This window comes from Leuresthes tenuis, unplaced genomic scaffold (genome assembly GCF_036924035.1).
Source record: "Leuresthes tenuis unplaced genomic scaffold, fLeuTen1.0.hap1 SCAF_2, whole genome shotgun sequence".
Classification (NCBI taxonomy): domain Eukaryota; kingdom Metazoa; phylum Chordata; class Actinopteri; order Atheriniformes; family Atherinopsidae; genus Leuresthes; species Leuresthes tenuis.
The window spans coordinates 2,597,407-2,623,204 of NW_027325356.1; the positions used below are offsets into that span (position 1 = coordinate 2,597,407).

At 43.9% G+C, this 25,798-nt stretch overlaps 1 protein-coding gene across 7 annotated transcripts in view; it reads right to left on the reverse strand.

The window, feature by feature from the left end:
- Positions 1-18,853, reverse strand: part of LOC140301408 (serine/threonine-protein kinase BRSK2-like) — a 181,510-nt gene extending 162,657 nt beyond the window's left edge. For all 7 annotated transcript variants that reach the window (XR_011914911.1, XM_072379830.1, XM_072379829.1 and 4 more), the window contains exon 1: positions 18,677-18,853. Coding sequence is in view for 6 of the 7 variants with exons in the window: in XM_072379830.1 (XP_072235931.1) it covers positions 18,677-18,770 (94 nt within the window). In the remaining variant the exon portion in view is untranslated. The remainder of the gene's footprint in view (positions 1-18,676) is intronic.
- Between the last annotated feature and the right edge of the window lie 6,945 nt (positions 18,854-25,798).

A 25,798-nucleotide genomic window follows, 5' to 3' on the forward strand; every position in this document is an offset into this window, starting at 1 on the left:
CATCCTCTAAGCCCCGTTCACTCCGTTATATGGATCTCCAGTTATCTAAATATCTTCAGAAGGACGCCGACTTTCACCAAACTGTTCTCAGTGAGTAGATGAACGTATTTCATGCCAGAAATAACCGGAATTCCCCTTTAAATCGAACTGAATTTGAAAAATACCAAATGTCAGCTAAAGATTCATTTAATTTCATTCATTGAACAGATTCATTTTAACTTGTTTTATGGGTTTAAAATACTTTCCCATGAAAGATTTCTGGTGTCATCTATACCAATATCCAAATAATGATAAATGTGAACATTTAGGAGATTAGCTGCCTGAAACTCAGTGTTTTCTTACCAGGTAAATCTTTTTTTACTTTTTCCAAAGTTGAGAAGAAATAATCCGTATGAATAAAAAGGTTCTGAATCGAGGCTACTTGAAGCCATTGAGTGCTTTGGAAAGTGTCCCAGTGTGTAAATTTACACCAAACAGACACCAGTTAATCATAGCTTTCATCAAAGGCCCTTATTGTGGGACGATAGGACTCAGGCCAATTAGGCCTGACCTCACATCAAGGAGCATCAATGGGCCACAAGGAGCCATCTCTGCTGGCTGAGAGCATTTGTGGCTGGACTGAATGCAGACAGCAGCTGGCAGAGAGACCAAGTCTGATGACAGATGGGCAGCACCCAACAGTGAGCAGTCGCTGAAGGGTGGCAGGGCTGCAGTCTTCTTTACCGAACACTGGGATCCAGTCATTAAGCATCATCACTTTTACTCAATTACAGTTAATCAAAGGATTTTGCAGCTCATGCATTCGTCCTTCAGCACAGTTTGAGACTGCCTCGACTGGTGGTGCAAACAATAAGAAGAGTTAACTCACACTGCCTAAAACTGTGCAGATCTGTCACCCAAAGCACATCCCAAACAGGCAAGTCTACGAAGCCATTAACAGCTGTGTTAAAAACATCTCCATTCATCACAAATGAATCCTTTTATGCAACTCTTTTCTTTGCAGTCAGTCCCACTGTGGGTCACAGCTCCAGATGAGCAGCCCCATTACTGCTTTTATTTCTTATTTCCAGCTGACATAATTCACTGGGTCAGATCAGGTTTGTGCTGGTTGCAGATGAAGGTGTCGGGTCACAGCACAGCAACATTAGAAGAGGAGCTAATTCAGGTAAAGCCAAGAAGTTCTCCTCACCAACTGGTGCAAAACTCTGCTGCTCATCTTTTAACCAACACTAACAGACGTATCACTCCTGCTCTTAACTCCCTTCACTGGCTTCCTGTCCTTTATAGAACTGATTTTAAACTTTTAAAGTTTGTTTTTAAAGCTCTTAACGGCCTCACCCCATCGTATTTATCTGAGCTTTTAACTGTAACCCTGGCAGAGCTCTGAGGTCAACAAATCAACTTTAGCTGGAAGTGTCCAGGTCCAAATACAAGCCCTGGGGTGCCCGAGCCTTTTCTGCTGCTGCCCCCAGGCTCTGGAATAAGCTCCCCCCTCGAGATATGCCTTATTTCTGACCTGGGCCTCTTTAAATCTAGGCTAAAAACATACTTATTTCAGATGGCTTTTAATACCCAGTAGTATGGTGACTCTTTTATATTATCTTATTCAATTTTGCTGTATTTTATTGTTTTGTACTTATTCTTTTCTTTATTTATTATCTGCTGTAAAGCACTTTGGTACCGAAATGGATTGCTGTAAAGGGCTGTAGAAATAAATTACATTTACCAAACCAGGAAGTTCTTAGTGCCAAAACCTAACCAAGTAGTTTAGCTTTAAGCTAAGCATTGAGCGAACAGAAGTGGAAGCAAACATCGACTTTTACGCCTCTTCAAACGACACGGCCTTTTATAAAAGAACGATTGAATAAAGGACTTCAACCAATAGATTTTATTCACTAATTACTGAGTTAGAGTTGGGTTAAAAAGGTCCACATATGTGGAAACCATTCAAAATGGACATGTTTGATGCCTCATCTCTGATCTCGGCCCTCAGTGATTAATTATTCCTGCTAATTGTGGAGTCTTGGCATCCGACGAGGTAACAACTTGTTGTTCTTACTGTCTATAATATCACATATAAAAGATTGTTACTGTATGCATCTGCAGTGTCAGTGAGTCGCACACGATGACCTTTGCCGTGTGTAATTCTGCTCCAGCAGGAGCTGCATGCTGGGATACGAGAATTGGCATCATGTCATTGGCCAGTGAGGCGTGTTTAATGCTTTTTTCCATCTACAATTCCAGCTGTGGCCTCTCCAGCTGTGAAAAGCAGGTTCGCCTCACAGTAAGACGGGCAGTCTTTGTCCCTTCCTGCTGTCCAACTGGCTGTGCCACAATGCCAATCAAGCTGCAATGAGCAAATTGCAACCAATTACAAATGATTACATCATTGCTTGGATTGAATTTCAGACTTGGACGGCAGCCAAGGTATCATCACAGCTCATCCCAGAGTCTTCTTCTATTTTTATTTCTCTTCATGCATCCCCTTTTTCATCTTGCTGAACAAATCGCTCTCATCTGCCCTTATTTTCCTCTTCATAACTCATTCCTTTTTTATGCAAGCTCGGTATTTTATACCCCCTCCTCCATCCCGTCCTTCCTCCACTGTTCCTCCATCCCTTCCCCCCGCCGGTTTTTTCATCCTCCACAATGCTCGCCTCCCCCCCCCCCTCTCCATCCACTTCTCTGCTCCGCCCACCTGTCTCTCCGGTTCCAGATTTGCTCGCAGCGTTGTCTTTCTCTTTGTCCCGAGTGGCTGTGGTTGTGTGCGTGATGAGTTCCGCCGGCAGGGGTCCGGAGCTGAGGAACACTCAGAGATGATGGCTTGTATTTTTAGCTGGAGCTCAGCTCAGTTTCCTCCTCACAGAGTCCAGAGGAGGTGACCTGCTCCTGATCCCACCACCACAGCCCCCCCCCCCCCAGTCCCTCCACTGCTCTGAATACAAGCCACACTGGGAAATGTTGCCTCTGTCTAATTTATCACCACAGACACAAGCACAGGTCCTTTACCTGTAAATCAATGAGCTCAGTCTCTGATCCAAACCCCATGTGGAAAAATGCATTCGTTCTCTAACCAAATGGATAAAATCCAGCTCAAAAAATGTTGAAAATCATCATTTGAGACAGCAGATATCTCACTTCTCCGTTCAGCCAACAACAAATAGGAAATCTTCATTCTGAGTCTGAGAGCAAACAGTTTGGTTTGATATCAGCATTTATTTCAGATAATCCCCTCTTTCCCCACGAAAAACACCGAAAACATTTCCAATAAGCTGTTGGGCTCCGATCACAGACTCATCAGATCTAACAGGATTTACAGGCTTAGTCCACAGTTGGAGTAAACTTATTTTTGAAAGAGGTCAAGTAGGTTTCCTTCTTTTTCACACCCTGAAAGAGCGAGGAATCAGCAAAGTGATCAAATGTGATCATCGCTGTTAAAAGCTTCATAATTTCTCAGTTTTCCATCAACCTCCCAACACTGATTCCTCAGAGTTTCCAGTTCAACCGACCAGCAGCCTCGGGGTGGTGGTTGCAGGTTTTTAGCCTTAAGGTCAAAACCTGCATCAATAAGGTGAAGCGAGGGGACTTGACTCGGTTTATCCCCACCCCCACCCCACACAGAGCGTATCCGAGGAGGGGCAGAGAGGTTGATCGGCTTAAGACTTCGCTGCTTATATGAAATATTCACCTGGCTGCTGATGACACATAATTCAGCTGCTGTTTTTTTTTTATTTGCACATGCAGAATGCTGCAGGAAAGCAAAGCATTTCACAGCTGAAACAAGTAATCTTCTGATTAATATCTCCTTTTTTCATTACAACAGTCCCAGTAACTCAGCTCCATAATCTTTAATCCCACCTCTAAAACAATGTCTTAATTATATTCCAACAGACTGCCGATGGATGAGCTGCCGGCTGGGCTCCATCTTTCACGGGTTCCACTCTCTAAGTCCATTTGGCTTGTAAACATTCTCAATATGGAAAACTCTAGACGTAGTGAACCTGCCCAGCTTCTGTCTGACACCTGGCTTAAAACCTTTAAAAGCTCCCATGTTGTGCTCTGATTCAGCTGCAGATAAACCAGCTGAGAAGCGACTGCAGACATCAACATTTTGACGGAGAGTCTAAGAGTGTAACTTTAAATATTCATGCAGGAAGGCCTTGTGAAGCCTTGCTTACCTAATTCTATTAGTTTTCCCCTCAGCTCTGACCCGTATTTATATGCTTAACATGATAAAACACAAACTAAATACGTTTTCCGCCCAATCAATATTTGTAAAATAACTAAAACAGTGCAGAAGGCCTCCGTGTCTCGCCTGTATCATCGCCTCGTTTGGACTTGTGAGTGTTTATCTCCGCTAACACACACCCAGCATGGTGCCGGACCATCTGGCAGGTGGTGTAATAAGGGTCATGACCTCCTGTCACATCCCTCCCTCTCATTATGACGCTTACATTTAAACAACAGCACCGATCTGAGCCCTTTCAAGCAGGAGAAACAGGAGAGCTGCATCAGTTTCCAGCGTTTGGTCGATGATTTCACTGTTGGAGATAAAATCTACAGACATATTCGCCCATATGCTCAGTTTCATCACCATGACTGTTGAGTCTTTCTTTCTCGCAGTAAACAGCTCTCTTGTTTATTTGTGAAAAACAAGCGAGTGTCCCAACATGCTGGATGGTGGGATTAGCAGCAGATTAAGGCCACTCGAATAGGGGTGGCGGTTCTGGGACCCAACCATCGCCCACAGGCCACACGCCTTTTGTCTATTCATACAGCAAAGAGACAGAAAGAGGATCCAGCGGGATGCAAAGAGGCAAGAGGGAGTGTCACAGCTGTCAGGACTGAGAGTCCAACAAAGAATGATCTATTCTAGCACTATATATCTGTGATAAAACCTACAAGTTGTTGTTGGTTGTATTCAGTGTTGATGTGAGTTCAAGGCAAATCATTTTCAGGCCTTTGACACTTTTCTTTTACCTTCCAAATACTCTCGCCTGGATCTTGGCGAAGCAACAGGTCAACAGAGACAAGCAGAAGGTGAAAAAGAAGCCAACAGTTTAATCAGAGCTGATTTATTTGGAAAAACCGAAGAGCACAGAGTGGAAATCTGTCACTGCACAGGAAGGCGTCACTATGGAGTTAAAGCAGGTGTCATTCTGGTAAAAGGTAAAAGCCTTTTCCTCTGTTGTTACTCACTGTCAGGAGCAGATTTCAGAGGTTTCACACTGCAGCAACCCTTCTAATCGATGTGCTGTTGGTCCTTTTGAAACTGACCAAAGCTCATCTGAAGTGGACTGAGGTAAATAAAACACTCCTCTGCTGTCAGACTAATGAAAAAGGAACTGGAAACAGCACATCTGGAAAGGCTCCATCTCTGCTGAAAGGTATAAACGGGCTTTAGAGCAACATCTGCTCCCTTCTTCAGGGAAGGCCTTGCATATTTCAGCAGGACCAAGTTAAACCACATCCTGCATCTATTCCAGCAGCACGGCTTCGTAGCAGAAGAGTCCAGCTGCTGCACTGACCTCCAGATGTTTAACCACCTGAAAACAACAAAGAAGACCCAGGAATCCTCCATCAGACAGGACTGGGACAACATTCCTCTCCCGGCTGACCACATCTTCAGAGCATTTCTCGCCTCCAGCTCTCTTCCTGCCTTTCAGGACTGGATAGTGTAGGATTCCCACCTTTCATGTGAGCTGGGTTCAAATCCCCTGCATGAAAGGTATTATCTCCTTAGGCAAGGCCCCCCTTACCCTATCTGCCTACCTGTAAGTCGCTTTGGATAAAAACATCTGCTAAATGCATAAATATAACATAAACTTTCTTCTCTGCAGCTTTTAAATGAAGGAAAGCAGTCCAAAAAAAGTCCAAATTCATCAGAATTGCAAAACTGGCAACTTTCATTAAGCAACCACACTATGAACTTCGAGTGTCATCATTTTAAATAAAGGTTAAATAAAGGTGCACATTTTGCTGGTTTAAGTTGGCCAAACTATCCGCATTCATCCTCTTCCATGAATTTAGAGCTGAGAGGTGCTGGGTTCAAATCCCCTGCATGAAAGGTATTATCTCCTTAGGCAAGGCCCCCTTACCCTACCTGCCTATCTGTAAGTCGCTTTGGATAAAAACTAAATGGCTAAATGCATAAATATAAACTTTCTTGTCTGCAGCTTTTAAATGAAGGAAAGCAGCCGAGATAAAACAAGCTTTGTTGAAAAAGTCCAAATTCATCAAAATCGCAAAACTGGCAACTTTCATTAAGCAACCACACTATGAACTTTGAGTGTCATCATTTTAAATAAAGGTTAAATAAAGGTGCACATTTTGCTGGTTTAAGTTGGCCAAACTATCCGCATTCATCCTCTTCCATGAATTTAGAGCTGAGAGGTGCTGGGTTCAAATCCCCTGCATGAAAGGTATTATCTCCTTAGGCAAGGCCCCCTTACCCTTCCTGCCTACCTGTAAATCACTTTGGATAAAAGCTAAATGCATAAACAGAAACTTTCTTCTCTGCAGCTTTTAAATGAAGGAAAGCAGCCGAGATAAAACAAGCTTTGTTGAAAAAGTCCAAATTCATCAACATCGCAAAACTGGCAACTTTCATAAAATGAACTTCGAGCGCCATCATCTAAAGAACTGCTGCAGTCTTAAATAAAGGTTAAATAAAGGTTAAATAAAGGTTAAATAAAGGTTAAATAAAGGTTAAATAAAGGTTAAATAAAGGTGCACATTTTGCTGGTTTAAGTTGGCCAAACTATCCGCATTCATCCTCTTCCATGAATTTAGAACTGAGAGGTGCTGATGGAAATGCTTCTAATTCCAAAACGATTGCACCTGATTTAATTAGGCACAGCTAATCTCTGACTGTATGACCTGTACGCATGCCCCCCCCCCCCCCCATACATGGCCACATGCTCTGGTAACCATAGCTACGCGTCGTAATGCAGAAAGACTTTCACAGTCAATGCTGAGACCCTCTCACTACGTAACACACGATTAAGAGAGTGTGTTTCCTGCAGAGAGGCTGGATCCAGCTCCCATGAAGACGTATTGGTCCATTTAAAAGCTGCACACACACAGACACACGAGTACCTGCCCGTGCTACCAGTACAGTGCGTATAATGGTGTTTCTCACGCCCCTTAATCTGATTATGCCACACGACTGGAGGCTGCACCGCGGCTGCAGCTTCTCCATCTGGATGAACCGGGGGACTCTTCTGAGGCAGGAAGCTGAGGCTGGACCATCTGTGTGGTCGGCTAAATCAAAGGTGGAAGGAGCGCTGCGCCGCAGTTTGTCCCCTGTGCTCGTGGGTAATGCTAATGAGCAAATTGAAAAACCTCATTAGGTTTTGGGCCTAAGAGGACTTTCCATCCATGACTGTGTCCTCTTTGCCGTGAAATCGCTTGATGGCAGAGGTGCTCGGTCATCCCGTCGTGCAGCAGTCAGGGCTTTTAGGGAGAGTTTATCTATTATGAGATACCTCAAACTTCATATTACTGCGGAGTGAAGTGAGATTCTAGCGTGGACACGAGGCCGGATCAGGGAGAGGGGAGTAAGCAGCTCTTCAAATGATAATTTCGCCTGCTCCACTCCTGGACACTGAGTGCTGACTCAGGGGAAAAGTCCAGATTGCTTTTGGAGAAGGATGAAAGAGAGTTTTAGTGAGCGAGAGAAGGGGGATTTATGCTCAATTTCATTAAGTTTTTGGCTGAAGGAAGAGGGCTGTGGGTTCATAGGGGGCTTATCTGGAGCCATAACCCATTCCTGTTTGATTACCAGCTATTGATTGAGGCTTTAAATTGGTCTCTGTTGAATATGGCAGGATGTGAAGTTGGGCTATCAGACGTGACAGGAAGAGGGACTGGATTAAAGAGGAGATGGCAGGGCAGAGTCCAGGGCCTGTGCTGCGACTGGCTGCTGCGACGGCTCTGAGCAATCACTTATTGATCTTTACTGGTCGGTTCTAACTCAGAAATATGTGATCGGTGCTTTATCTTTTGTCCTCAGACGGTGCATTCTGTATATTTAGCTTTTATTGTAATTCTTATCTGAATAGTGCTACTTATTTCCCATGATGCACATGTTGCCGGTCAGTGGTTGAATCATGGCTGCATCTATCGCTAAATGTACAATGTTAAGCCTTGTTACATTAGTAAATAATGCTTTAATGTGTGAAACCAAAGGCTTCAGATAGACCTGTGATCAGAGTCCGTTTACAGCAATCAGGGATTCCATCTCAGAGCAACCTTATCTGGCTTCATTTCAGGAGAATGTGGGAAACTAACTCTTCTTGTTCCTTGTCATCAACAAAGAATGATGTTTAAAGGGGGGGGAGAACAGTTTCTGTGCTAAATTCAGCACAGCATTTCTCAGCATTAATCATGTGAACAACAGTGATGACACACTTCCTGCTCTGCAGCCCGCAGTTTTATTGACTAATTAATTCTGGTCTGTGCACACTGCTGCTCCTTCGTGGTTAATAAACTGAAATAATCCAGGACATGCAGGTCCTCCTGCTCATCTTTTAACCTCAAAGGCTCCGCCCACTCTTGAGGATTCACTTTCTAATCAAGTCGAACTAAACGCTCATGTTGGACAAGCAGAAAGAGTCAAATATTGAGATTTTACTTGACTTGTTGTGAAAAGTGTCCTGAGATGTCCAGCTCTTTGAGAAACTGCTGTTACCTGAGCGCTTCTTGTGCTTTAACGTTGAATACGGCTTCTTTTCTAAGTGCTGATGATGTCGATGGACGGCTAACTGAACCCCAGGGAGTCCCCCAGCACCTCTTCATTAACAGGTGTTACAATCACGCTGAAGTGCTGGTGATTGGGAGCGATGGAGCCTGGTGGCGCTGCTGCTGCCCAGCAGGACCTCAAAACCTCATTTCCCTCAGGCTCATGCACAGACACTGTCGACACTGCATTAAACATGTTCGATATTCTATTTCAAAGCCAAGTGGAGCCATCACAGCAGGTGGAAACACGGTCTAACGTGCACACATGCACCCACCGAATTCTCCAGTGCTCTGGAAATTAACAGCTGAGAACAAAACATCAGCAGCACTTAATATTCTAAAGCTATGCAGGCACGCTGCAGGAGTTGATTAAAACTCTACCTACCACATAATAAACATAATTGACTGGAGACAAATTCAGGACACGAGTCTGTACATACAGCAGAGTTAATGGAGCCGTGAGAGTAGAGCAGAGTCCCCAGAGAAAGCAGAAATTACTCCTCTGTCTGCAGACGTGTAGGAGAGGCGAGGAGATGGGACAGATGGGAAATGTGGGGAGAAGAAGGTCAAAACTGGTTCACTTCAGACGTATAAAGCAGCCCGCTAAGGTCCAACATAAACCCTGCAGAGAGCCCATTGTTCACGGCAGCCATAGTGCTTCTATTCCTTCTCATCCAAACACATTTATGACCTTAGGAGAGTGGAAATCTGTGGAAACAGACAAATGAACGAGGGCAGACTCGACTGGACGCAAAGATTTGCAGGAATAATTCATCTTAAATCGGATCAGCTCCAGCTGTGAGAGTCTCACTGCTTTTCTTCACTGCTGTCAGTGGAGCTGTGAGAGTTTAAAAATGACCTCAGATCTCACGGAGCATGTGCAGCGAAGCCTCTGCTTAATATTTCATTCACCATGAGGCAGCAGAGAGCTGCAACCTGCAGCAGCCACGAACCGCATCTCCTGCTTGTTCCTGGAGTGGAATTAAACAGCGATTCAGTCCCATTATTACACCAGTTTATGTAATGTACGAGAGCAAGAAGAGTCATCTGTCACATTTTGGAGTTCAGCTCTATTTCTTGGATCATCACCTCGTGCTCCTGAGTGTGATGACGGATAAGTTTAGAACTATCAGGGCAGTAATAAGCAGATAAACCATAATGTGAACGAGATGACTCCAAAGGTAGGGAGCAGCATCTTTCTGGATAGTGTAGGGAGGCCTGGGTTCAAACCCCTGCATGAAAGGTATTACCTCCAGTAGGGGTCCTCAGGCCAGACCCTTACCGGGGGCTCACAACCCGCCGCTTGTACTTCTTCTGCCGCCGGAAGCGGCCAGAGAAGCCGGAAGCGGCCAAAGGGGCGGGGCTTATATGTATAGCAACTAGCATATTTATAATAATCCATCCATACATCGGTTCCCTCTTTCACCATGGATCGTACTCTGGGCCTTCTTTGTGTTTGCGCTCTGCCCTTTTCCACCTTTTTCCCCACATTTTTTCCACCTTTTTTTCCACCTTTTTTCCGCCTTTTTTCCATCTTTTTTCCGCCTTTTTTCCGTCTTTTTTCCACCATTTTTCCGCCTTTTTTCCGCCTTTTTTCCACCTTTTTTCCACCTTTTTTCCACCTTTTTTTCGCCTGTCGTCGTGTCGTGTCACTGCCCATTTGCATAAAGTTGAGCCTTTCTCAACTCTAGAAGCTCACGAAGCTCACAACGCGCCGCTCATCGACGCCAGCTTACATTGAAGATGAACGGCAGCTGGCCGCTCACGACGCTTTTGGTGTGAGCCCCCGGTTCCCCTGACCGTTTACCCTGTGTAAATCGCTTTGGATAAAAGCGTCTAAATGCATAAACATAAACATCTCAAGCTTTTCAACCAAGCGTGTGTTAATCTGTCAGAAAGCTCAGGTGTGACACTGACATGAAGCTGTTAAAATGACAGGATACTGAGGTTAAGAACTGCTGAATTTGAATGTGAATAATGTTCAGTCCATTCTTATCTTTGCACCTTGGAAAACAGCAGCTGACGGTGCCATTATGCCGTCTCACGCTCCTAATTTGTTTTTCTCGTTTCGTAACAGCAGGTCTGAACATTTCTGGGTGAAACACTGGTTTACGTCACCACAGCAGACGTGTTTGACATCTGCTGTCATACCTGATCCTCCAATTACGGCGGCTGCCTCAACAAGCTCTGGCAGATCAGTGACTCAGGAGTTTAGACAAAAAGTTCCTCATGGGACTTGATGTAAAAATAAATAATGCCAGTGATGTGAGAGACAAACACACACAGCTTCACAGCAGCGGTCTGATAAGCTGCACAACGAGGTTTGACAATGACTGACAGCCAACGGGCTGCATGACGACAAACTAAAGCAATCTGAGAAAAGCTGCAAGCTCAAGGCAGCCCTGGAACAAATGAGGACTTCAGCCTGATGTGTGTGAGAGCCGGAGACAAACATGACTCAAGCTAACCATTGAGCTGTGGACCCATCTGATCTAAAAATGGTTTTGGCTTCAACAGCTTTTATTCTGGCTTGAAACCTTTTAAAAATGTCATTAATTTGCACTGCTTCTATCTTTTTAACTTGTTACTGATGCACAACTGCAAAAAGTTTGTGGAACCGAGCTGAAAACGTCGCTCTCTGCATTATAATGTGAAGGCAAACGTTAAAATCCTTCATGGAAAGAAGTAACACACAGCTGATTCCCTTCATGAAGCCTTCAACAAACACACAGCAGTTACATGCAACTGTCAGGGCTTTGTTTCGGTCTCAGTTTTGGAACATGTGTTCAAACGAGGGATGGGATGTATTAGATTCAATCTGTCCTGTGAGATGAAGCTGTGGATAATCTGGAGGACGGAGAGGCTTTAGCTGGGCTCTGAAGATGGAGATCTTACTGCCTCCCCATAATGACTCATTCAAGCGGCAGGGATTCAGAGAGAGAGTCGAGCGTCAGCCCGACAACCTCGGAGAGAAGCCGAGGAAGAGCAGGAGGAGGGGGGGGGGGGGTTGGAGTATGTGAGCGATGTGAGGAAAACGCAGCAGCGACAGAGATACAGAGCGGGAGAGAGGCAGAGTGAGAGCAGTGGGGGGTAGTTTCCCAGTCATTGTTTAATGGCTCGGGCACAATACCCACCTCCCCCTTCTGGGGCTGAGCAGGCGGCGGGGGGGGGGGCGTGAGGATACCTCCAACCAGCAACAGAGGAGAGCATTCCCCCGGTTTCTATGGAAACCACGCTCTCAGCTGGGAAGGTGAATTAGGGGGAAAAGAGAGGCAAGCCAAAGGGATGCAGTGTGCAGGAAAGGGGGGAAGGAGGAGAATGACACTGGCCATCATTTTGGGAGAAAAAACACCTCCCAACAGCCTTTTTGTCTGCCAGCAGCGTCCTGAACCCCCCCCTGTTCAGAGGACACTCACTGCAACTACTCTGCTTCTCAGAGCTGTTTGAAAGACGAAGTGCAGCTCAGTCAGAAGTACAGGGAAGGCTCTGCAAATACCGCCGAAAACCTGAGAAACGCACCAGCTGAGCAGCTCGACAACAGCAGGGTCAAAGGTCAAGTTCGTGGCGTCGTTAAACTGAAGAGGGCGTGTCCTTCAGCACTTCTGAGCAGTTAGAAACAAAGTGTTCAAGCAAGTCAGCCAAAGTTTGGAGAATCGGGCCGAAGGCAGAGATTTTACCATCTTTATGGCCCGTTCAGAGCGAAGATGATGCTGTGCTCTCAGACCCATTTATTTCAGTGACCTGGACTGCAATAAGTTTGTCACTTTGCTTTAAATCCAGTGTTATGAGCCTCTGTGCAGCCAGCAGACACAAAGCCTCCATCAGGGTGGAGGTGACACCGTCTCCATGTGAGGTTCCTGCACTTTGTGCTGAAATCACCACCTGAACATTTGAATAATGTGTCGTATTCAGAGCTTTTTGTAGAGAGACTCTGTGGAGAAGCTGGACCGAATTAAGCCGTTTCTAATGTTTTATCTTCCTCTGTCTGCAAATGAGGCAGCAGAAATTGAATGTGCGTTGTTTTTAAAGCACTGAATGCAGCATAATTCCAACAAAGCACAGCGACAGCCCTGCAGAAAGCACATTGTCTCACTTCCACCTATGGCTGTGCACATATGCATGCATGTGCGATGGGAGCGTTTCCACCTGCAACCTGCTGATAATGAAGCTGTATTTCAGCCACCTAAAGGCAGCCATCTGTGCTGGGGCTCTCCCTGCTGCCTCCACTCCCCCCCCCCCACACACACTCCTCTACTGGGGCTGAGAAACCAGTCTTTAGGATGTTCCACGTCAATAAGATGACACTTTGATTATAACCCAACTGGGACCTCTCTAACAGGTCATGGAGGAATAAAAAGGTGTTTCTGATGCAGTTAGCCTCAGAATCGCAGCATTTTGTGGGCGCTGACGCCTTTGAGTGATCCAAACGTTTAGTTTCATGCAGCAGATGTATGCAGGTAGCGTTTCTTCCTCTGTTTCCTATCACTCCACCGCACTAACTCATGCTTCCTCGAGTCTTTTCTCCTTTCGTGACCCAGAAACCTTCCCCACCATCTTCCTGTCCCTTAAATGCACCCTGAGGGGATGAAGAGAGAGGAGGCTTCTAGGGTGAAAGGACGAGAGTCAAATGAAGGAGGCGAGGAGACACATTCGCATTAAGGCACCCAGGATTTCACAGTTCTCCTTTTAGGAGAAAGAGCCCACCTCAAACCTCAATATTTACATATCAGCAACTCTTTTACTGCTCGTCCAGGCAAAGTAAGAAAGAAAAAGAAAGAAACTTTTACTTTTCATGGATACTTTTACCATGGAAAGTTTTATTGTGGTAGGAATAAAGGAACAAATTAAGCCTATTTGGGTGTATTTTGGGCATTTTAGATTAGTGTACAGCTCATTCACGTATTCAAATTAATTTTCAAAGACACTTTTAATACAAAAAATGTTACTTTTCATGGGTACTTTCATTGCTTAAAGTTTCATTTTGATAGGAGTAAAGGAAAAAAATGGCCCCATTGGGGTGTATTGGCACACATCTCGGATTAATGAGAATTTAACATATTTCCTCAACTAGGATGTTGTTCTGGACACCTCATAGAAGTGATCTAAGCTGCAATTAGTTCTATTTTTGGCTCCAAAATGAGTTACTTTGCCTGGACTCTTTGGAGTAAATCTTTGGAGCATTAAGTAAAACTAATACAGTTTATTAGAAACGTGGTGTTCTCCATGTCATCATGAAGCTCAGATCTCTTAGTCGTGTTGACAATAATTTTGCTGAGATGATGTAGTTTTGCCCCTAAATTAGTTTGGCTAAAATTATGGGAACATTTTCGACCCATTTGGTATGATCTTATACTTTTTGGCCTGTTTTTATACACTGAGAGACTTTTTAAAGTGTGATGAACCAAAGTTTCACTTCAGAAAACAAATAAAAAGTCTTGGTATTATTATTGCACATATTGCAGAATTATGAACCCTTTCAACACATTTTGAACACTAAATAAATTAATAAGTCGCTTGGATGGAAAAATATGGAGTTATTGGATTTTTACAGCTCCATTTCTTAAGAAAACATTACTTTATGGCAGCTACTGCCTGTTAGATTGAATTTATTTTGTTAGAGCGGTTTTCAATGTGAGCAACAATTCAATATCTTTTTTGTAGAATCTGAGGAGCCAAATATATTAACGCAGAAATGTAAAAATATATCAATATATAACGGCTGAATCTTTAAATCTGTGAAATAACTCAAATATTCTGTCAAATTTAATGACACAGGGAAGGGAAAATGTCCCAATTGCACTCAGTTGTTCAGAAAAACAGTTTTTTTATGGAGAGTCTGAGCTCTGAAAACGTAGTTTATGAAGCGATAACTGCAGGAAAGCGAGGTTTTACACTTAAAATAGAGCGATTGTTTGATCTTTTAATGTTCGAAAAAGATAAAAGTAAAAAGTGGCTGCGTCCAAACTGTGTTGGTGGGACACAAGATGCTGATCTAATCTATGTGCAGCTGATTAATTCTTCATTTGACCTCCTTATCACACTTTATTCAGTGCAACTATAATAAAAAATAAAAATATCTTTTTGGCCAAATATATTAACGCAGAAATGTAAAAATATATCAATATATAACGGCTGAATCTTTAAATCTGTGAAATAACTCAAATATTCTGTCAAATTTAATGACACAGGGAAGGGAAAATGTCTCAATTGCACTCAGTTGTTCAGAAAAACAGTTTGTATGGAGAGTCTGAGCTCTGAAAACGTAGTTTATGAAGCGATAACTGCAGGAAAGCGAGGTTTTACACTTAAAATAGAGTCAATGTTTGATCTTTTAATGTTAAAAAAAGATAAAAGTAAAGAGTGGCTGCGTCCAAACTGTGTTGGTGGGACACAAGATGCTGATCTAATCTATGTGCAGCTGATTAATTCTTCATTTGACCTCCTTATCACACTTTATTTGCAGCTTTTCAGGTGTGTGCAACTATAATAAAAAATAAAAATATCTTTTTGGCCAAATATATTAACGCAGAAATGTAAAAATGTATCAATATATAACGGCTGCATCTTTAAATCTGTGAAATAATTCAAATATTCTGTCAAATTTAATGGCACAGGGAAGGGAAAATGTCCCAATTGCACTCAGTTGTTCAGAGAAACAGTTTTTTTATGGAGAGTCTGAGCTCTCGGGGGTCAGAAAGCAGATCAGCAAGGCTGAGAGGTGACGACAGGAAAAGAGAGGAAAAGATTATCAGCCTGCAGTCGTGCACCGAGCACCAAGAAGGAAAATAGAGGCCATTGTCACTGGAAGAGAGATGAAACCATGACAACCATCCAAACTGTTGGCCAACATTTGGAAAATGAGCCCAGCATGGAGCCTGGGAAAGCAGTGTAAAAACACTACTTCAGCATGACCCCCCCCCACACACACGAAAACAAACTGACTAATTGTTCAGAGTCAGCACAGCCTCTCGCCTTTCAGCTTCGACCAGCACACACACACCATGACGCCATTGTTCCAGCTGCAGGCTCAAAACTGGGGCCACAAAAGAGAAGAATTCATCAGAAGTTTTCAAACCCAGAGGAGCCCAAGCGCACCTCTGCGGTCCTGCAAGTTCAAATCCAGCTGCAACATCACCTCAGGCTGCAGGTGCTTCCTCTGTTTCGGGTGAAAACGTAGTTTATGAAGCGATAACTGCAGGAAAGCGAGGTTTTACACTTAAAATAGAGTCAATGTTTGATCTTTTAATGTTAAAAAAAGATAAAAGTAAAAAGTGGCTGCGTCCAAACTGTGTTGGTGGGACACAAGATGCTGATCATTCTTCATTTGACCTCCTTATCACACTTTATTCAGTGCAACTATAATAAAAAATAAAAATATATTTGTGTAGAATCTGAGGAGCCGAATATATTAACGCAGAAATGTAAAAATATATCAATATATAACGGCTGAATCTTTAAATCTGTGAAATAACTCAAATATTCTGTCAAATTTAATGACACAGGGAAGGGAAAATGTCCCAATTGCACTCAGTTGTTCAGAAAAACAGTTTGTATGTAGAGTCTGAGCTCTGAAAACGTAGTTTATGAAGCGATAACTGCAGGAAAGCAAGGTTTTACACTTAAAATAGAGTCAATGTTTGATCTTTTAATGTTAAAAAAAGATAAAAGTAAAGAGTGGCTGCGTCCAAACTGTGTTGGTGGGACACAGGATGCTGATCTAATCTATGTGCAGCTGATTAATTCTTCATTTGACCTCCTTATCACACTTTATTCTCAGCTTTTCAGGTGTGTGCAACTATAATAAAACATGATATTTCCATTTAAAACACCACACTTTGTCAGCAGGGACGATGTGTTGGAAACAATTTGCTCGTTTGTCGCCGTCATCTAAGAAATGATCGAAATTTCACGTCACAAATGTCTGGTAAACCTCAACCATCTGAAGGAGAAGCAGACCGTTAGAGGACTCCTCAGAGGCAGCCAGTGTTTCCCACACACAACACAAAACGTGGGCTGGCCCTGCACTTGTGTGGGAGCTTTAATGATATACGGATATCCCTGTCTGCCAGCTCAGCACCGGAGCTCAGGAATGCTTCGAAAAGCCCTCAGCAAGCAATCTAACAAGCAGAACCATCCCCACCTTCAGCTGCAGCTGCCGCCACATCAAGAACAAGAACACGCATTTCTGCACGAGTCCTAAAGCTCCTGCCGGACTTCTCCATCACCAGAAACACTGAAGCAGCACCGAAGGCTGAGAGACGCTGAGGCTCTTTAGTTAGAGACGGAGAAACTGCAGAGAAAGCTTCCAGACATGCACGAGAAGACAGAAACCTAGTTTTAATCAACATACAGCTCAGGTTCCATGGCTTTATTGGCCTAATTCCCCCCCACGCCATGCTGGTGCAACTGGTCAGCAGCCACTGATGTTTTCAGCTGACAGAAGCTGAAGAAGCATGTGGATCAGGGAGCAGTTAATTCTGTAAATCAACCTGTACAGCGCTCTTAATTACCCCCCAGTGGGGGCAATTTGTGCTTGAGATGGCAACAGTGAGATAACGGTTTTAACGCTGCCCCGAAAGCAGAGCTGGAAATGTACCGGTTTGAAATGCAGAGGACAAATTCAGAGCTAAATTAGTAAAAAAATGAATGTTCCAGAGCTCCACATCGCAGCCTGTTTTCTGCACTGAGAAGAGAACCTTTCCACCTGATTTAACTTTCTGTAAGTTCAATGCATCCAAATGTATCCAGTAAACTGGCTGCTATAAATAAGTGTGATTAGTTCACCTTTTTGTCAAGATGTTTCACACCTGCGGACTTTTTAAGACTCTAAAGCTTTTAGAGGAAGAGCAGATGAGCTCAAACCGCCGTGGAACGGCCAGCAGCTGCAGACAGATCCCTGTGAATGACCTGCAAAGCGTTGCCTGCATGGACTTAGTTTGAAAACAGACCTTCAGTCTCTCTGCTAAGAACACAGAGACGATTAAAAACGACCATGCAGGGCTTTCACAGTCCAACTGTGGCAAAGAGCTGTGAATTTCCCCCCCTCTGAAGCAGCAGAGCAGTGATTCTACCTGCTGGAAGTGGAGGGACAAACCTTGATCATTTCTGGCTGCGTGCGACCACAGATGGTGAGGCATCCCAAAGAGGGAACCTGGCCTGAGCCATCCAAGCAGCAAAGCCACGACTTCACTGCCGCCACAGAGTCACAGCGAGCTTTCTGTTCATTCAGCTCCTCTGCAACCACCAAACTGCATGTTCCCACTTCAAATTATGACTTTTCCTTCCTGCCTAAAGAGATGCAGCACAGTTAAAATATCACCGGAGCCTCCTTCCAAAATGACTCGTGAGGCACCTGAGTTGACTTGTTAAAAACAGTTAAATAACACGGTTACCTGGAACATTCACAACCAGCTGGGCCTCTGCACCAGCAGCATTATGTAAAGCCAGCCTGGCACTTGGAGCCACCAAGAAGAGGTCCAAAAGAACTCGAGTCAATGCACCAGAGAAGCAGGAGCTGCAGCACACTGTGTGTGTGTGTGTGTGTGTTAACCTATAAGCTGAACGTGTGCGGCTGTGTGTGCAGGGGCTGGACAGTGCAGCATCACCTCTCTGCAGAGGCCCATGTGACAGATGGATGCTATAACGGAATTAGAGACAAGAAAAATCAGAAGGGCCCATTATCACCCAGCTCTCTCTGCCTGACAACAAGGATTAAAGGCACACTACCACCACCACCATCACCACCTCTCCCTGCAATCCGGAAAGCCGCAATCACCACAACCCTCCGCATTTATGAGGCATTTCTCCGTCTCCCTCTGACCGCAGAGGAGACGGTAAAAAGGTGGTGTGTCAGCGCGGCAGGTGCGGTGATGCTGAGCGGAGTCCTGCCAGCGCCGTGCGCATCTGCGAGCTCTTAAACGGGGCTTTCACTAACCTGTCTGTCCTTTGCCCAGCGTCTTCTCCAGGCGGTACGGTCCCACATAGTTGGCGTAATGCCCGCTGTTGGTGTCCTTGCCCGACGATGACATTTTTTGGCTTGAAATGACTCACAGGGAGTAGTTTCTCTGGCGGGTGTCCGAGCGGGACGCGTCTCTGCAGCGAACAGCGCAGTTCCGCGGCGCAGTGGAGTTCGCCTAGTTCGGCGTTCCCGTCTATCTGGCTGCGGGTCGCTGCGATATTCGCGGAGGTTACCGGTGTGTGCGCGCTTGTTTGTGTGCGTGCGTATATCTCCACGTCCGTGCGCCACAGTCCTCTGTCGGGTTGGTCCTTAGTGCGGCTCAGACTGCGGTTCTGAATCTGGGTGTCATGATGTTGGTGCCGGAGGAGCGGTGCGCTGCAGCCCCGTTGGGTGGGATCTGGTGATGGGACAGCATCTACTGCCACTGCCTGTGGTCCAGCAGCCTGCGACGACTCAGAGTCTCTGTTCAAACACACTTCCGGTTTACCTTTCAAAATAAACCCTCCCGTCACTGCCAGCCAAAGACCAGCTGGATTATACAAGAGAAATACCTTAAACGTGATTTATAAAGTCATATTTTGAATTGTACTTTCTTAGCTCTGTAACTAGCACTCAGTTTATATCATAAATCAATGTACAAACTATTTTCCAAACAAGTTTGTAACCATTTCCAGTGTCCAGATTACTTGTTAACCAGGGAGTCAATAAATATATTTAATTTTCTGTCACATTCTGAACTGAAAAGAGAAAGAATATTCAGCCATAAATGTGACAACAGTAAACCTTTAATGTTTACTTCATTTATAGGATATAAATGATATATCGGCTGATATCTGAGCAACAGTTTTTATTGGTGGAGCTGCTCACTGTAACTGACAAACATCGCTTTCACAGAGTTTATTAAATTATTTCAGTTTTATATAAGAATCTTTACCGTTTCAGTCCACTGAGATAAAAGATAAAAGGGTGAAATCTTTGGTACTTACCTTTAATTCAAGTCAGATTATGGTTATAAATCTATCTTTACCACCATCATTCATCCATCCATCCGTCCTTTTATGTTCAATACCTGCTTAATCCAGTTCAGGATGGGCTGGAACCTCTTCCAGCTGTGATTGGATGAGAGGAAAGGTACCGGTCCACGCCGGTCCATCAGAGGACCTCCATCATTATCATCGTTGGTACCATTTTTCAATATTTCAATTAGAAGGAAATGCTTTGATTGGTGGATTAAAACCCTGTTTATTTACTTCAGTTTACTATCTATCTGCTTTTTGTTTATTGTTGCAGCTCCAGAACATTACATCTAATCTCATTCACGTGCAAAAATGTCTTGTTTTGAAGGCTGATTCTGCTCACTTCCGCTGCCGTTGCCGTTTGACAAGTTTTGCTTTAATTGGAGAACGCGCATGCGCACATATCTCCCATCCCAGGCCCTTTTTTTTTCTTTTTTTTTAGATGGAATTCGGGTCGGGGTGAGAGTGGGAGATGAAAGGCTGCCACTGTTCAGAACTTCTCTCTTTCCTTTTTTTAATCTATAAATAACTCAAAAGATGGTGCAAAACAAAATGTTCTGACGGCCGCAGAGATCCGGAAACTTCTGAGGATCCACAGCGAGACTCTCTGCTTCCCCGCAGCTCTCTCAGGGCCCAGTTTCTGTGAGCATCACCGGTGTCGGGATTGATTTGAAATCGCATATGTTATCAATTTAGCCTAATTCTAAACTATTAGGTAAAGGCGAGGAATCATTATTTCTCTCTGTGGGTGGCGCGTGTGTGCGTGTGCGCGCGCGCGCGTGTACATCTCGGTGAAGAGGAGGAACTAAACACGTTACATGCTGGGACACTTTCACTTGATTAAACCAGCGGTAGGTGACAACGACCATCTATCAGTCTCATCACTCCTCTACAACAAAAGCCTCCTGACCCAGCAGCTCAGTGGCAGATGGGACCCCCCCCCACCGCCTCCCTCTAACCTCCCCCTATCAAATCCGTGTCTCTAACAAAGACCTGGGCTCCATTTTACCATGCAGGGACCTTGTCACCACGGGACGCTTTCCCTCAAATGACTTCCTGTTAATTAATGGAAGAACAGTCCCATTCTCCATCAGCACCAAGGAAAGAGGTTAAGGAGGTCAGTCCACGGATAAATCAGGAGTTTTCCTGCAGACTGGCTGCCTGTTCTCTGCCGTCTGATCCCCTGGTGGCTGCAACGCTGTTGGACAGCTGCAGACGGCATTGTGGCAGTAAATCCACACCATCCTAATCACCATGATGTCAAATAATCTGCGCTGATCAGCCAGACCTCCGAGTGGTGGAGAGGAGACCAATGCTTCTTGTTCAGTGAGGATAAAAGCTTTTAAAGGTGCTCTGACATCACCGGATATCTTCTGTTGATGTTCGAATCTGAATTTGGCAAAACATCATCTGCCATTAACATGAAATAATCTATCATCTTTAAGACAAAGGCATATAAAGCAGTTTTTATTCTTTCACCTTGATAATAAGCCTAAACTGATCCGTGCATTTGTTCCTGCAGGATTGGACTCGATCAACAGGTTCTTTGTGTTTTGGCCTTTTTTTTTGTTTCTTATCCCTGATTTGAGTTATTCTCCTTCACTAAGTCTCCGACACTCTGTGTTAGTCCTCGGTCCTTCGTGTATTCTGTGTTGTTTGTCATTAGTGTTGGTGTGTAGTTTCTAGCTTTATCTTAGTTCAGTGTTATCATGTGTTGGCTTTCCTCCTCATGGTTCACTTGAGTTTGTATTGTTTCAGTCTCCGGTTTAGTTTTAGTTATTCCATTCTTCTCATTTCCCCGAGATATCCCAGTAGAAATCCCTCCGTTAGCTCTCCTATAGCCGCCAATAACAACAACACAGCAGCTCTGAGCTAACAGAGCTATAGCACACGTTCATTCATTCATTCTTCTTAAAGTATTGGTGAAATAAAGACAGATAATGCCTTATTTAGAGGCTGCATCATCTAAGCCCCGTTCACTCCGTTATATGGATCTCCAGTTATCTAAATATCTTCTGAAGGACGCCGACTTTCAGCTAAACTGTTCTCAGTGAGCAGATGAACGTATTTCATGCCAGAAATAAGGTTTAAATATACTGGAGTTCCCCTTTAAACATAGTTTTCTTAGATTCACTTGCCGAAGATGAGTTTATTCACTCCGGTAAGAACGTCCATCTTACTCAAAGTCATCGTTCACGTCGTCAAAATCTGATAAATATCCTGCCATGTTGCACAAAACTATCAGCAGCAAACTCTGTGTGAAGTTAGCCGACTGTCACAGAGCACGGAGTGAATAAACTGTGCTGCAGGGGGGCGTGTGGATGAAGTGGTCCCAGTAGAGTGCCTGTGTAGAAATCCCTCCGTTAGCTCTCCTATAGCTGCAAGTAGCCACATAACAGCAGCTATGAGCTAACAGAGCTATAGCACACGTTCATTCATTCATTCTTCTTAAAGTATTGGTGAAATAAAGACAGATAATGCCTTATTTAGAGGCTGCATCCTCTAAGCCCCGTTCTCTCCGTTATATGGATCTCCAGTTATCTAAATATCTTCCGAAGGACGCCGACTTTCACCAAACTGTTCTCAGTGAGCAGATGAACGTATTTCAGGCCAGAAATAAGGTTTAAAGATACCGGAGTTCCCCTTTAAACACAGTTTTCTTACATTCAGGAGGAAAGTTTGAACAGCAGTGTTCAACCTGATCCCACCTCTGCGTCTATCTTAAAGTGACTGAAACTGCGTTGAAAGTGTTGTTATAAAGTCCAACCTTGTAAGATCGCAAATGGTTACAGTGAAGTACGTCAGAGCTCACTCAGACGTGACAGGAACACATTCAGCTGCTGTCAGATTAGTGCAGAGCAGTGAAATCAAAAGGGGTTTCAGTCAGATCCATCACCTGCGTGTCACATTAGCAGCAAACAGCCAAGGTCCTTAACTCAGTGCCTCCATACAGCAGCTCACAAACCAGCTGGTGACATCAGATTGGCTAAATTCATCTTTTATAGACAGGCCTTGAACGGAAACATCAGGAAATGGTTCCTCTTGCTCATCAGACGCCTCTCAGGCTCACCTATGGGGAAATAAAATCAAGAAAAAACAAATATAACTGCTTTATAACCTCATACCTGCTCTTTTCTCTGATCATAGCTGGTTGCTACACCTCCAGCTAAGCTGCAGTATTCTGCACAGTAAGCTGAATTAACAAGTTAAGCAGGTTTGTTCCAGGTTATGACTTGACAGAGACCGTTTTTCCATTTTTCTCCTGACCAGAGCAGCACTTAATGTTCTACAATCATCATGATCATGGTAATAATGAACTGAGTGTGAATTTATGCTGGTATGAAAGCAGAGAGGTTCTTCTCTCCGTTTTTTCCTTCTTCCTGCATCCTCATCAACATAATAAGCTGTGTCTGAGGGAGCCATTAGCAGCAGAACGCAACACATCTGCACAGAAACCATAAACCTCTGCATGATTTGTTTCCATAATTAGTTTAAACAAGGCTTTAAAGCTCTGGGTGTGTGTTTGTGTGACGCACATTTCTGTTGCTCTGGATTAACGGAGCCACATGAATATTGTGAGAAAGGGCCACAGAAAGCACCCTTCACTTTTCAAGACATTTCTGGCAAAAGAAGCTTAGCCTGCAGTCTATTTCTGCATTAGTCAGCTCTATTGTGGCTGCCTTGCCAACAGAGCAGGATAACACACACACACACACACACACATTTACTTGCATACTTCAAGCGAAAGAAGCCGAATGTGAGGACGTCTCCTCTGATAAGGAGTGAATCACTGAGCTGGGACGAGGACACGAGATTTGTCCCAAACCTGCTCTGGTTTCACAGAAATGTCATTTACGCCAGAAACATCAGCGTTGCTCATTCTGTCTCAGTTCAACACATTAATCAGGGAAATGTGTGGAGGCTGCATGTTTTCCATCAGCACAAACCCAAGGAGGTGCAATACTTCAGCTGAAAGTCATCAGTGGGGAAAGGAGTCGGACTCGATTGTTTCGCCTTCATATGCAGAGGTGTTCTTAATTAATTAAACACCAAATGGCTCATTTTAGATCAATTCCTTCTTTGGTTTGAAATTGTGTTAACATGAATGTGATTGCAGGGCAGATTCATTCATGTAAATGAGTAAAATAACAGCAGCACCTGCTGGTTTGCGGGTTTTTGTTTGAGTTCTGTGCATTTTTATGTGTCCCTGAGTCATTTCCTGCTTGTTATCTTGGGCCTTGTTCTTTTTGGGTTCCAGATATCAGGTCAGTGTCAGATTCTGATGGATGCTGCTGTAATTTGTCTTCTTTGTGTCCTGTTTGGTTTCCAGCTTTTTGCTCTCAGTCCTCAGCTTTATAACTTTGGATTTATTTTGTGTTCATGTCCGTGCTTCATTTGACTTCATAGTTTCTCAGTTTTCTTGGCATTTAACCTGGATTTCCTCCATTTCCTTCGTCACTTCAGCTTTATTTTGGAGACCTTTGCTCCTTGTGTGTTACTTCCTGTGTTCAGCTTTCTGTTACCACAGCTGTTGATGAGCCTCAGTTCATCCTGGCTTTCAGTTCTACTTCATCCTATTTGATGTTCCTGCGTCTTTCGTTCTCTATAAAATATTCAATCCTCGTCAGGTTTTCTTCTTTGTCTTATTTACTCGTCCAGTCTCTTATTTTTCATAGTTTACGGTTTTCCAGCTCTGCTGCGCTTTCGGTTTTATTTTAATAAAATCAACATGTAATTGGCTTGCTATTCTGCATTTGGTGATCAGAAAATGGGAATTCCAGACCTTAGTCAGTGTCTTACTCATAGTAAGGTCCGGTTAGCATCAGAACACCAGCATATATTTCTACTCTGTTGCCAATAGGCAGGACAAGATGGTAATATTCTTTTTGCAAGACCATGCAAGAGTCTGTGGATGAACAGTAGACTATACAGTAGAGTGTCTTGGGACACATCATCAGTAGTGTTCCTTTGGTTCTCAGGGTGTTTTGTTTTTGGCCTGAACTTGCACCCCATGCCCAATTAATCACAAAAGCTGTCTTTTTGTTAAGGGACAGATGTCCCTGAGGGGCTATGCATGTAGGAGCGTCCTATTCCCCGAGTCAACCCCAGTTCACAGCATACCTCCTGGTCTGCTACTTACAGACCCAGTAAAGATCCTTCCTCTGGCTCTGGCCCCTGATTCCCAGGTCTTTCTGCAGTTTGGAAGCAGAGGTTGCCAAAAACCCTCCACAACCAATCTCCTCTGGGCGGACTTCTGTGCTCCAGCCACGTTGTTTGGCTGCAGCAGATAGCTCAGGTGTTTTCGCTCATAAGCCTCCTCCACACAATCCTCCCAGGATGACGTGGAGAAGAGGACCAGAGCACCATCAAAAAGAAATGCTATTTGGAGAACATAGAGACAGGTGAGAGGCAAGCAGGTGAAAAAGTAAAACAGCGAACTTTGATTCAAACTTGATGTCAGTAAAAAACTAGACGATCAAAGCTGTCTGAGGTTTGCAGAAGATAACAAGGAAAAAAGGTAAAATAAAGAAGAAAATAACACACAAAACACTGAGGGGAGATTAAACAAAGGGAATAATAGTAGGACAAGGAGCAAAGGCACCAACCAGAGACAGAGAGATAAATTAACGAGGGAAAAGTTATATGAGTGGAAACAATCAGAGGGTTCCAGTGTGAAGCAAAATAAGGCAAAACACACGAGGACATTCGGTTTTCTAACCAAATAATTGGGATTAGATAAACTGAAGCAAAACTGAAGTGAAAGTTTATGAAGTTTACAGTTAGAGCACATTTAAAAACAATATAAAATATAAATACCATCAACATTCACTAAATCAGAAATGACCAAGAACTAAACTGCAACTTAAACAGAAAGAGACAAAACGCTACCAAAGCTCCATGAAGCAGATGTATTAAAGTACATTACTGCCTCTTTATCTATGGCTTCAGGTTGTTTGGCTGTAGGTTTACTCTAAAATATAACCAACAAGTCTGTTCTTCTACTTCCCTTTTGTTAGACTGCAACTATGTAATAGATTTTTCTGAGACAAAATGTTAGTAATTACGTGGGGGTTGCAGTGAT